General features: G+C 39.0%; 1 protein-coding gene across 1 annotated transcript; it reads left to right on the forward strand.

The window, feature by feature from the left end:
- Positions 1–706: 706 nt before the first annotated feature.
- Positions 707–8,035, forward strand: RWDD1 (RWD domain containing 1). The gene is made up of 6 exons (XM_009701192.1): positions 707–770; positions 2,136–2,266; positions 3,260–3,403; positions 4,412–4,544; positions 5,846–5,908; positions 7,709–8,035. The coding sequence occupies exons 3-6, from the start codon at positions 3,278–3,280 to the stop codon at positions 7,819–7,821; spliced, it is 435 nt and encodes a 144-aa protein (XP_009699494.1). The 5' UTR covers positions 707–770; positions 2,136–2,266; positions 3,260–3,277; the 3' UTR covers positions 7,822–8,035.
- Positions 8,036–13,046: the final 5,011 nt, after the last annotated feature.

Consider the following 13,046-nt stretch of genomic DNA (forward strand, 5'->3'; position numbering starts at 1 on the left):
ATGCTCTAACAGTGATATAGAGCAGTCCTTGTTGAGAATATGGTCTGCACCCCACAGTTGTGCAATGAGGCTTCTAGTCCGTGAAGCTTTAGATCACAGGGCTTGCATTTTGTTCATCTGTAGAGCTGTTTGTCCTCTAGCTGCCTCGTTCATGCAATTTCATTCTAGTACATTACTTGAGTAGTACAGCCTTGAAGGAAAGCACTATGTGCTCCTTTTTTGTTTTAAGAAGCGTTTGTTATGTTAAGCTGTCCTAAGTGTAGGAATAGGTGCAGACATACTGTAAAAATGGGCCAGGGTTAAGAGTGCACTGGATGCTCATCACACAGATCTAGCACAATAAAGCAAATTAGCTTTGGGAGCTTTCTGCACACATTCAGTGCACTAACATAAGTCACTTGGTGGTAGGTCGGCTTGCACTTTTGAGAAAAGTGAAACTGCCAGAAGAGAAAACTTCCCAAAAGAAAAACTTTTTGGTATTGTTGATGTTATATGCTTTCATTCAAAGATCACTCCAAACATCCCATCATTTGGAAAATAGCTGTTAATTGAAAAGTATTTATTAATAGGGTAAAAAGTCCCTTAACACTGTATCAAGAGCTGCCTTGCTTCATTAGTCCTTGAGAAGTTCAGTTGTAGTGACGTGAAGAAGTAGTTGTCTGATTTAAGGAATCTCTCTCTGTCTTTTTTTTTTCTTTGAACAGTTTTGTCAGAGAAGCCGACAACTTTCACAATCACTGTGACATCTGAAGCAGGGGAAAATGATGAAAGTAAGTTGATCACGTCATAAACATATAACAGAGGAGTAAACATATAGGAGGAGTTTCTGTGTAAGCCTAATTCTGTCACCAACAACTAGGTCTACCTCCACTGAAGTCCTCTTAGGGGCCAGATCCAGCAGGCATTCCTCAGAAAATGTAGTTCAAGAGTTCTAGTGTTCTGTGTTTAGTTTACAGAAGTGTTGCGCTCTCTCACTAGGGCTACTTTCTGACATGCTGAATCTCAAATGCTTCGCAGCGTAGCTTCAAAAAGAATGGGTTGCCATCATCCCTGTAGGAAGTTACAGCCATGTTGTGAGGTGATTTTTTTTTTGTTTTGTTTTGTTTTTGTTTTTCCTAGCAGCTGTGTACTAGCCACGTAGGAGAGTTGAATCTGTGTACTGTGAATATGCAGCCCTTAAGGAACGGTTCCAGAAGAAGGAGCTGTGGGTCCCAAGTCCCTATGTATTTTTTGGGTATCAGTGGTTTCATGGGCTTCTTGTTAGCAAGCATTGCTCCAAGTTAAGTTTGAGAGCTGCTGTTCTGGGTTACTGTGTCAGAAGGAAGAAACTGCTGCTGTCTTCTTCAGTTTTAAAAAGTCCTGCTCAGAGCAGGTGTCTGTGCTGAAGAGACTGCTGGGCTGCTAGAACTGTGAGTCTTGAGGGACTGAAGGAAGGCTTCTCCCCGGTATTCTGGCAGGATGGATGAAAGGATCTTGATTCTTTTTTGTCTTGTTTCCATGTTATGCTAGCTCTGGGTAGCGTCAGGTTGAGTGTGTTCTGCTTAGGCAGTTCTCTGCTTGTTAACTTGTAGTGGACATTGTGTCCTTGACATACGATTTGTGTGGATCCCTGGTACTCCACACAGGGCTTGATATTCCAGCCAGGCATACAGAATTTAAAGCATTAATGTGCTGAGATTCTCCTAGATCGGTTGTTAGGATACTTCCTCATTTTCCCCAGCTTCAAGTGGGATGTGAGGGAAAAGAAATTACTACTGTAGTACTGTAGTACCACGGAAGGTTTTCCAGTCTTTCTAAAGACCTTTCAGACATTAATAGCTTGTAATAGTTTATGTAAGGCTAAACTTACCCACAGTACCAGGAGGGTTTTCCAGTCTTTCTAAAGACCTTTCAGACATTAATAGCTTGTAATAGTTTATGTAAGGCTAAACTTCCATCATTTTAATTTCTCAGAACTCTTGCATTATATTTAAATCTGTTCATATAGTTTTAACATCTATGTAAGATGACTGTTCCTTTCAGACAAGAATATTTTATATTTTAAAATCTCCAGGCTGCTAATGCAATAGAAAAATACGCAGTTAGAGTTATATAAAGTTATCACCATAAGAATATGTGGGTTTTTTATCTTGTAGCTGTCCAAACAACCCTTAAATTTACCTATAGAGAAAAATATCCTGATGAAGCTCCACTTTACGAAATTGTCTCACAGGAGAATCTTGATGATAATGATGTCACGGACATCATAAAACTACTAGAACAACAGGTAAGGAAAATGGAATATCTCAATTCAGCTTGTTGATAGATCACTTCATACTTTAGCTAGAATTTCTCTCCAGTCAGTTGTTTTCTGAGGTATGTGCTACTGATTTGAAACGTATTCCATACAGTAGAGACTAACTTTGAGGTTTGAGTCTGGTAAACGACATTACTGAGTGATGCTAATGAGGTAACATACAGGGCTAATTCAGTATGCACAGGTACAGTAATGAAATGGAAGTGCTGTAGGGCTGCCCCTCTCTTGAAGTTCTAGCTTACGGTGAATTTGTTTAACTGTATATGTAGTAGACTTTTATTTGGAAAGACTGAAAAATGCTATGTTGATTCTTTTTAATAACACAATTATTTGGGGAGGGAGAGAGAATATCCCTTTAACCTTTGGGATCAGTGAGAGTGCACTGTGAAGGAATGAGAAGGAAACACTTCTTTGGTTTCAGGAATTCTTGACAAGTCCTCCCTGCCTTAAAATTGCCATAATATGTTTGGTAGACATTCTTTCTTTTCAGTTTTCTTCACATAACCTTCCTTCCATCGACTGATGTTTTTTGTTCTTCCTGGGAATCTGTCCCATTTCAGAGGGGCATGTGAGGGGATTAAGGAATAAGCCATCTCAGGAGAAGAGAGGTTCTGAGTGACTGTTGTCTCTTATGATTTATGATATTAAAGTCTTTGAGTTGTATTCCTACTATAGGTTTGGCTTTGTTCATGAAAAAGCCTTCCAGATGTCTATAATATGTTGATAATCTGAACGCAGGTGTTCATCATTGGTGTTTTGCTGCACACCCATTTTGGGGGTATCTTTAACTGGATTAACTGGCTGATTGACTTGAATTTTACAGTGAGCTTTTTAGACTGATGCAGAGTGCCTCAGCTGTGTTACCTGCATTTGCACAGCATACTGCTTTCTAAACATACTTCTGCATTCAGTTGCTGGAGGTTTGAGGTTCTTCTGTTTGAAGTTGCCTTCTCTGTGTTGTAGGCAGAAGAAAATTTAGGAATGGTAATGATCTTCACTCTAGTCTCAGCAGTACAGGAGAAATTAAATGAAATAGTGGATCAAATAAAAACACGAAGAGAAGAGGAAAAGAAACAGAAAGAAAGAGAAGCAGAAGAAGAAGAGAAAGTATGTAAAATAATGTTTTCAACTAAAAATTTCCCGCTTTTTTTAAGTGTGTGGGTTTGATGCAGGAGCAATTCTCGGTTGCAGTGGGAGAGGAACATCTATCCCAAAGTTGCTATAATTAAAACTTAAGGACTAGAAAATACTTTAGCACCCTTAAGTGATTTTTTTTTTTTTTTTTTTCCCCACGCCCCATTCTCTAAAGCAGTCTTTTCAGAGACATGTTGCCTATTCACAATCTCTTCTAGCATTACTTCCTAAGGCAGGGGCAGGGATTTTTCCCAAATGAAATGAAAGTTGCTGTAAGAGGCAAGAGGGGATGGGGAGCAAAAAAGGCTAGAATATGGTCTGCATGATCTGAGGAAATCTCTCTTCCTTGGTAGACTGTATGGGTAGGGTGAAAGCAGTGGGACCAGTCTTCAAGACTGGTTTGTCCTCCCTGCACGTGTCCTTTCTACCCGCCGCTGTGGAATATTTTCCATTCGTGGAATGTGCTGTGGTAAGTCCAACTGCTGAGTCTTCGCTTTCTTCTTCAGAAATAGCTGGAGTGTGACGGGACTTGGAAGGTTCAGTATTTCTGAAAATGGCAGAAAAATGGCTGGAAAAAAGAATCCTTTTTTTCTGTCTCAACAAGATAGAAGGGTTTATACATTTTAGTGGAAAATATTTCGGTGCAGATTGCACTTAAGAGTTGATCTGAAGTGTTGTCTACTTATGGATAACCTGTGTTAGTGATGTGTTGCTAACTATTGCACTGTAGGTCCAAAAGTAGCGTGCAGAGTTTTTCCATAAGAATTTCTACCTCCATGCAGCTCTCTGAAGGGAGAGTCCCGTGACAAAAAACAGTACAAGTGTGTTCTTTGTATATTCTCAGGGTTAGGATTAATTTCTCTCTATACTTCACAGCAAGCAGTGCTTCTGGAATATTGTAATTTAGATAACTAGGAGAATGCTCATCTTCACTCATAGCTTTGCAAGTTGTGTTTGAAGCCTTGTTTTCTGTTCTTTCAGCAACGTTTTCATGGCACTCCTGTTACCATTGAGAATTTCCTAAACTGGAAAGCGAAGTTTGATGCAGAACTCCTAGAAATAAAAAGGAAAAAAATGAAAGAAGAAGAACAAGCAGGAAAAAATAAACTAAGTGGTATGATTTAAAACTGCTCCTGAGCTTTTTGCAATGTTACCGGACTATAACCACAAGCCTTACAAGTGATTTTTACACTGAAAGATGATGGTGGTAAATAAACTGTTAATGCAGTATTTGATTGTTGTCCTCCACATCGCATGAAGTCTTTCCGAGTGCTGATTTTGGGCTAAATACAAAGCTAACAGATGCAGCATTTCTGCTGAAGTCATTAAGGTTCCCAAATTGTGTGTTTAAGCTTCTTCAGTTTTGGGCCAGACAGTGTAGCACTTGGAGCTGCCGCTGACAAGCGTTGTTCTGGCAGAAAGAGTTGGGGTTTGTTAAGCAACAGAAAGAATCTACATCAGACCGTTTATTGATTTGGCCCTTATTGCACTGGATTGTACAGTGACTTCAGATTATTCAAGCACATGTAGGAATTTGGGATGCTGTTACTGAACGTATTTGATTCCCCTCTGAAGGGAATCCATTTGGGAATCTGCAAAGATGAGATACTACAAATCCGGCTGCCTCTAGTTTTCCTGTTCTTAAAATTATTGTTAGCATGCCGTGTCTATTTTCCTCTGTACAAATCTGGTTTATAGAAGCTCCCTTTTACAAAATTAAAACCAGGCTTATTCTCAGATGTCATGAGTGTAACCCCAGTAGAAGTAAAAGCTGTCTTAAATGTTCTGCTATCAACACCAAGCAGCCTTGTTGGCGGAAGCTTGCATAAGCAATGCAAATATAGATGGAAGATGGGTGGCTTATGTGGAAAGAGTCCTGAGCTTTTCTTCCCCTACCTCCCAATTAGAAAGGCTTCACTTTGCCTTGTGTGGTTTCCTTCACAGATGTGTGCGTGTAGGAGCTGGTGATTTGTGTGTAGATCCAAGTTGCTTTTTGAATGGGGAGGATATATGGAAAAAGATGGAGAAGGCAGCTAATTTCCTTCCCAGTTGCCACAGGATTTCTTGTGGAATGCGAGATGAGGACTAAAGCAATAAGGACTAAGCAAAGGCTGTGGGGCAGTATGGTGTAAATTTTCCCACCCCCCACTATTAAAGCCTTAGTAACATTAAAGTGACTGTAAGAAACAGTGACCCATTGCACATGTAAGATGAGGAAGCCTGCTGGTGTGGAGGAATGCTGGATGAATAGCCAAAAACTTACAGAAATGAGCTGCTTTTTTTAAAAAAAAAAAAGACTGCTCAAATTGGTTAATTTGAAAAGCCTTAAATACATGTGCTAACTATTGTTGCCTTAGGTTGATAGTTATTTCAGAATTCTATTTGCTTATACATTAATTTTTATTTTATTTCTAGGTAAACAGCTGTTTGAAATGGATCATAACCTTGACACCTCTGACATCCAGTTCTTGGAGGAAGGTAAATTTCTGTTTGTTTCCACAGCTGAAAGACAGTGGCTTAAAATAGGTCAAAATTTCAAAGCAAAATCTGTATTATGTTTCTGGCTTAACATTTTACCTCAGTATCACTTTTACGTTGAAAGAACTTTCTAAGAAGTACCGTTTTGCAGACTAAACAGAAGTGATTTTAACTTCCTTCAAAAACCAAAACGTTTTCAAGATGCTAAAGCATATTTATTTACAGGTTTGAGCTTGAGTTGATCTTATTTCTGTTGCTTCTGTTCAAGTGTTTGGACTGGAAGCAAAGCCAAACAAAACCAAAACAAAAACCCCACAACCAAACCCAGCTTTTACTTTTTTTTCTAACAGCCAGCCTTCTTACCCCCAATTTCAAGTGCAGATCTTGAAGTTCTGTCTCCTTCTCTCTGAACCCCAACACCAATAGTAAACATCTTGCAGGTCAAATTAAATGCTGTTTGCCTCTATGCAACCCAGTTCTTCTTCATGATTTTTGTGCAGATTTGTCTGTTATCTTACTGAAAATATCTGACCTGGTGCTACCTGAGAATTTTGTAAGCCTGTGCCAAAAGATGTTAAACTTGGAAAATCTGTTGGAGATAAATCAAATAAATTTACTCACAGTCATATATCTATTTAATTTTCTGTACTGTCTTTTAGTATCCTAGTTGAAGAGACTGATTTTTTTGAGTTAAGACAGTTCTTTAATGTAGCTGCGTTATCTACTGGTATTGCAAAACACACATGCAGAAGAGAGTCAAGAATTTTCTCTGCACGTAACCATTTAAAAACAAAGTTGTTTATGAACATCAGTGAGTATAAACTTGAAATGGCAGTGATGGGGAAGCTGAGTTTCTTTTAGTTAGAGGGTATAATTTAACTTTGTCGTCCTCCAGAATGGCTAAAGTGAACATGGGTTGTTGATGGAACATTTGGTTGCCTCAGGGGAGGAACAGACCTCTGTATTTGGGCTCTGTGCCCAAATGACTTGGGATTAATGTATTAATTTTTAATCCTGTTGCCATCAGTGATTAAAAACTCCTGTTCTTATGGCTGTTTGCACTCTATCAGAAATGCAACAGGTTACTAACTGCAATTTAATATTACAATACTGTGTAATAAGTAATACTAATTTTCACAGCTTAAACAGGATAATGGCATTATCTTTTAGATGGAAACGGTTATAAAGGCTCTTTGGAATCCAGTGAAAGAGCAGAACTTTATTCAGTGGCCAGAAGATGTCACTGTTGATACACACAAATAAACCAGCAGTAGGTCTCAAGTTTTATCCTTAGGTCAGCATCATCTCTTTCAAAAGAAAATGTGAAAGCATGCAAAGCTTCATCTTACGTTTGCTTTCAGATTTAAATTTTAAAAGCATGTATGTAAATGGTGTGTCAGGGTGTTTTTTGTTTTTTTTTATAAATCGTCTGTGTCTCTCTGGCTATGATAGTTGTAACTATTCCAGCTGTGAGGTTCTGAGCTCCTACTTTGACAGTACCTGGGAGAAAGGATCTCTGCTTCTGGGAACTATAAATGTTAATTGCATCCTCCCAATGGATTCTGAGGTCCTGTGTGACATTTCTCTTGACTGGGTTTTGGTACAAGGAAAAAAAGCTTCACCTTAGCTGTAGAAAGGTAAAATGTGGCATTTCCTTTTCCGTATCTATTTGATATTAAAATGCCAAGTAAGGTAACAGCTACGTGCACTGAAGAATGAATATGAAGTGTTGTATATTTTGTTGTTCAGGTACTGTTTTCCTACTTGCATGAAAATAAATTATTTTTCTGTTCTTTGCAGCTGGAAACAGCGTGGAGGTTGATGAATCTTTATTCCAAGAAATGGATGATTTAGAGTTGGAGGATGAAGAGGACGACCCTGACTACAACCCTGTTGATTTAGATAGTGATTAGACTTTCTTGAACTGGCTCTGTCATCAGTATGGACATGTGTAAGGAGAGAGGGGCAGGCAGGAAAGCCACAGCATCTGTGGCTTTAGTAATGTGTATTGGTTTTCTTTTTTCTTTTTTTTCCAAAGAAAAAAACCAAAATATTTTAAATCCAGGAGAATGGTCTTCTGATGACTTTCATCGTAAATAAATTCACTTTAATGTTTCAAATGAAAAATTTGAGGAATATTGATCTGTCTGAAAATGCTATTCTATTTTCTCTCATTTCTTCCTTCCCACTTCTGTAATTGTCCTTTGAAGAGATGTGACAACAAGGAAGATGGAAAGATGTTGTAGCAAGCGCTAAACACACCTGCATCTGAAGGCTGAGCAGCTGTTCTGCTTTCTTCCACCTGGGATATACTTGGGCAGCTTTGGTGAATAAAAGGGTTTCCATACTATGCAGTTATTTTTTTATTTTTCTTCTGTGGAATTTTATAACACTTCAGGTCAGTTCTGGTGCCCCAACCTATCAGCTGTAGGTAGGCAGCACTAGTCACCTTTTAATAAGGCATGGCCTTAGTAAAGTTTAATGGAAAGCCATTTCCATATGACTAGAGAAAAACCTTTAAATCTTTTGCTGTAGTTGAGGATAATAGTTTTTAAATGACTAGTTCAAGTGTGAAGGGAAAAAAAAAAATCAGAATGAGATGAAGGCCTCTTGAAAAGTTTGATTGATTTATTCAGAGAGGGTTTGTGTGGGGCTGCTGGTTTTTTGTTTTGTTTCTTGAGCTTGTGCATCAATGAACTTCCGCAGGGAAAAAAAAAACACCCTAGGAAAATGAGTTTGCTTTTGGCAACAGACTATGTCGAAACACTGTCAGTGGAGTGCAGATTACAGTACCAGGATTTAGCAGCCTATAAATGTTAGCACAACGTACAGTAATGCCACACATCAGCTCGTGGACGTTAACCATCCTGCTGAGTTGCTGATGGACCTAGCAGCTTGATACTAGACGACTCCTCCCTTCCGACCTCCAAAAAAACCCCAAACACTGTGACAACTGTGGTGTTTAAACATGCTGCATGTGAGATGGCATCAGCAGAAGGCTGATGGTGTGGATGAAAGTTTCAAAAGACAGCTCTCCAAATAGAGAACCACCAGGCACCTTGATGGTGAAATGCTGTGTACTGAATTTTAAAATACTATTAGTAAACTGCCTGAGCTGCGCCAGCTTCAGCCTTTGAAGAGGGTTGCACTAAAGTATCGCAGTGCTTAGAGGAATAATAAATTTATGAACTTTAATATTTGGAAATTCTGTATTCTAAATGAGAAATTTAACTCCAGAAATAATTCAATGGTATGTAAGATTCTCTGCTAATATCACTTGAGAACATCTGTTTAGGATGATCTCCTTTAACATGTTTCGGTAGTCTTTTGTATTCAAGATGAATGACTTTATAGTAGATAGAAATAAATGTTCGAGTACCCTGTAAATACTTTTATAAATTAATCATGTGCCTTTGTTCCTACAGTCCCCTATTTGATCTTTTTAATTTTGGCTACTAAGAGCTATAGACAAGCATCCAGGTTTCTGTGATAATGTTGTACGTTTCAAAGCAATAAGCAGGATCTGTATTCAAGCAGTTACCAGATACATTAAAAAATGGTGAGCTAATGTGATATTAAATCTGACTTTTCCAAAGATACGGTTGGATTGAAAGCTTCATCGTGACTACATCCAGCTTCCTGTGTAGTTGCAAGGATGCTTGAAAATGCTCTTCAGCACTGAACTTAATTTATTTCTGGTATGTCTCAATTCAGCTGCATAAAACCAGTTAACTCCTAAGGCTGCTTTCCATTTTCAGCTATGTATGTTCAGATTTGGTTAGCTTTGTTAGCAATTAACATCTGTGAAATAAAAGGGAATTGGACTGAGAGCAAGCTCGGCTATGTTTGTGTGGTTTAGTTTGCTGAATGGGACTGAGATAAGGGCTTTTGGTGGAAGAAGTTTAGGGGAGATATTTAAAGTTTACTTACACGCTTTGGATTAGATTGAAGTCTAATTCATATTAACCTAATAAAATTCCATCGATAAACTTTGATGGAATTTTAGTAATTTAAAATCACGGTGTTGACAACCTAGCTTGTATCTTGCTTTTAACTCTCCAAGTCCAAAGCATACCCTGTAATGCGTGTAGGGGGATTATTACGAGTTGCAACACTGCACCATGACCAGAGCTGATTTAGTTTAGAATTTGAACAGTTGGTGCCTGAGCTCTAAAAATTCCGAGGACGGTGCCCACCACATCAGGATGCTGTAGGAGTACAATCTCGGGCATGCTGCAAAGTCTAGGATTTTGCATCTGAATTATGATTGCATTATGATCTGCTTTAAAGCAAACAAAACTTGAGGGTGGTAGATGTCTGTCTTTCCTTCTTATTTTGGCCAAAAATGGGGAGCTTGAAGTACATTTCCTGTAGGGAGAATCAACTTCAGTCTTTCTCCTAGACTTACAACTGTGTCTGGATCCAGGATGCTGATACTCTAGATCCTGAGAGAGAGCTGTCGTGCGAGTGCACGCTCTCCTGTTGCAGAATCCGACAGACCCTGAAATACTGCTTGTGTGTGTTTGTGGTGGGTTTTTTTTGGTTTGTGTTGTTTGTTTTTTGTGTGGGTTTTTTTGGTTTTTTGTTTTGGTTTTGTTTTTGGTTTTTTTGGTTGTTTTTTTTTTTAGCCCTTTAGTGCCTTGTGACTTGGCTTGGAGTAGGAGGGAGAGGGGAGAGGCTTTTGAGGTTCAGTTCTTCGACGTAATTGCATTTATTGCCATGAACTCAATTTTACACTCTGCATTGCGTGTTTGTGAAATCAGCAACTGATAGAGTGAGCTGATCCCGCTGGGCTGTGGCAGACAGCGTAGTGTGAGCTTTATGTGGCTTTTGTTGCTATGCTGGGACTTCCCGTCATTGGAAATACAGCAGAGATCCAGATTCTGTTTGTACTTACGGTAAACTCGCCAAAAGGCCTACATTAGGCTTCTGCCTTTGAACTAGTTTTACCTTTTCTGTGGCAGGGTAAATACGTACAGGTGGAAAAGGTCACTGAACTGGGAGGTTCAGAGTCGGAGGTCAGGGGATGCAGTGGTTACGTACATAAGTCACGTAAGCGTTTGGGGTTTTTTTTGTAACTTATTTTCTTGGTATCAGGGATGCAAAGTTCCAGAAGGAAAGATGATCTGGCTGTGCTGTCAGAGGACATGGAAACATTCTTTTTGTGGCTAATTATCTGAGGTCACCTTTGCCTAATAGAAGCAGCTAACTATGTAGGGCATGAAGTAATTCTGTCCAGGAAACAGCAGGCAAAATGTATCAGAAGGCTAAAACAGGTATATTGAAAGTCACAGACTCATAGAATGGTTTGGTTGGAAGGGACCTTAAAGCCCACCCAGTTCCAGCCCCCTTGCAGGGGCACCTCCCACCAGTCCAGGTTGCTCACAGCCCCATCCAACCTGGCCTTGAACACTTCCAGGGATGGGGCAGCCACAGCTTCTCTGGGCAACCTCTGCCACTGCCTCACCACCCTCACCGGGAAGAATTTCTTCCTAATGTCTCATCTAAGTCTTCCCTCTTCCAGTTTAAAGCCACTTAAAAAGAGAAGAAAGAGCTGGTCCCTTGGGACCAGTGAAAGAAGCAAAGAAAGACAAGACATTATGTGAACTGGAAGGCTGTTTTACATTTTTGAAACAATTTATGGGAAAGCCAAGGTTAGATGCTCTTTGTCAAATCATAACAATTATTTGGAATGTGTTTTCAATTAGAAGTTGTATCATGCTGTGGCTGGTTGTTAGGACATTGATTCAGTAGCAACCAAAAGCAGTCACGACAGTTTGGTCACGTAGACATCCCAGCAGGAAGCAGGGATGAGGGTCCAAAACTTGGCTTCCCCGCCAGGGAAGTGTGGTTGGTGTCTGGAAAAAAGCTAGAACAAAATGTTTCCTCCTCAGATATGTCCCTTCCCTCTGCCCTCCTGACTGACCCAACAGCATGTTGTCAAACTGACCAGCCTTTGTATTTTTTCTTGGAATTTCCAAGCAGTATCTGAAAGTTGCATAAAGAAAAAAAAGGGACAAGAGTCAAGACAAGCAGGATCAACCTTACCCGGTTTCATGACGAAACCTACGTGTAGGTTACAACTTCGGTTGTGCAGATTTGACTAGTTTTCCTACATCATTTCAATAATCATTGATCTGAGGCAATGGTTTTCATCGTACCACTTAGTAAGTGCATCTCAGCTGCTTCCGTGCTTTTGGCACATCTGGTTGTAAAAGTAGCTTATTGCTACTTACTGCTCAGTACTTTCTTCATCAGAAAGAAAAAAGCATCATTCCTGTGCATACTCTGACCTTTACCCTAAGCTAACAGTGAGATTGCCCTAACAAGTAGCAGAGAAAAAAGAAACAGAAATAATCTGCTAATGTATGAACTATTGTGAACGCGTGGTTCACAGTACTACTAAGCCAGGTAGGACAGTAACAGGTCGCTACTGCCATAAACCTCACCCATATAACATCGTTTTTATTTGAAGATGATGGGGAGAGAGAAAGGAAGAGAAAAGCCACAGGGAAAAGAAGAGTTCTGAAGATAAAGATTAAAGTAAAGGCATGGAGAAATATTTAATGTTAAAGGAGGTTGTAATTTTTTTTTTTGACTTTTGGATTTTTTACTGAGGTGTATAGAGAGGCTATTTATTAAAAAAAAAAGTAAAATATCTCATTTCCAGGATTCATTGTCAGTAATGGATGTGCTGCATGAAAAGCAGGAAACTTGATGAGGGAGTAGTTGCATACCGATGTTTTGCTCCTTCCACAAGCAAGAGCTTTATGATATTTCCTCTCCTATTTATTTAGTTGAAACTTACTCTTTGACACAATGATAACTGCTTTGCTTAAGTGACAGTAGATAAACCCTTATCTTTTCTCTCTTCAGGAAATCCTCCAGCTTTGATTTCTCTAACCTGATTATGCTATTATGCTTTGAAGGAATGAATAAAGGCAACTAACCTATCCTTAGATTGTCTATAGACACAGATAGTCTGCAAGAAAACTTTTTTTTTTTAAACTCAAAATAACATTCACATTAAAGTCTCCATAAGTTCTTAATATTATAGTATATAAAAAAAAATATTTGGACAAGTCATATAAAAGATAAACTGAATAAATAGGTAAAAAAAAATGAAACATTTTGCCCA

The sequence above is a fragment of the Cariama cristata genome, unplaced genomic scaffold (genome assembly GCF_000690535.1).
Source record: "Cariama cristata isolate BGI_N322 unplaced genomic scaffold, ASM69053v1 scaffold13395, whole genome shotgun sequence".
Lineage (NCBI taxonomy): Eukaryota > Metazoa > Chordata > Aves > Cariamiformes > Cariamidae > Cariama > Cariama cristata.

Excerpts from the sequence above, each read along its gene's own strand:
- RWDD1 (XM_009701192.1), top strand. The coding sequence starts at position 3,278 with ATGGTAATGATCTTCACTCTAGTCTCAGCAGTACAGGAGAAATTAAAT. Across the intron at positions 4,545-5,845 it reads AGGAAAAAATAAACTAAGTG|GTAAACAGCTGTTTGAAATG; the intron begins GTATGATTTAAA and ends TTTTATTTCTAG. Across the intron at positions 5,909-7,708 it reads CATCCAGTTCTTGGAGGAAG|CTGGAAACAGCGTGGAGGTT; the intron begins GTAAATTTCTGT and ends TGTTCTTTGCAG.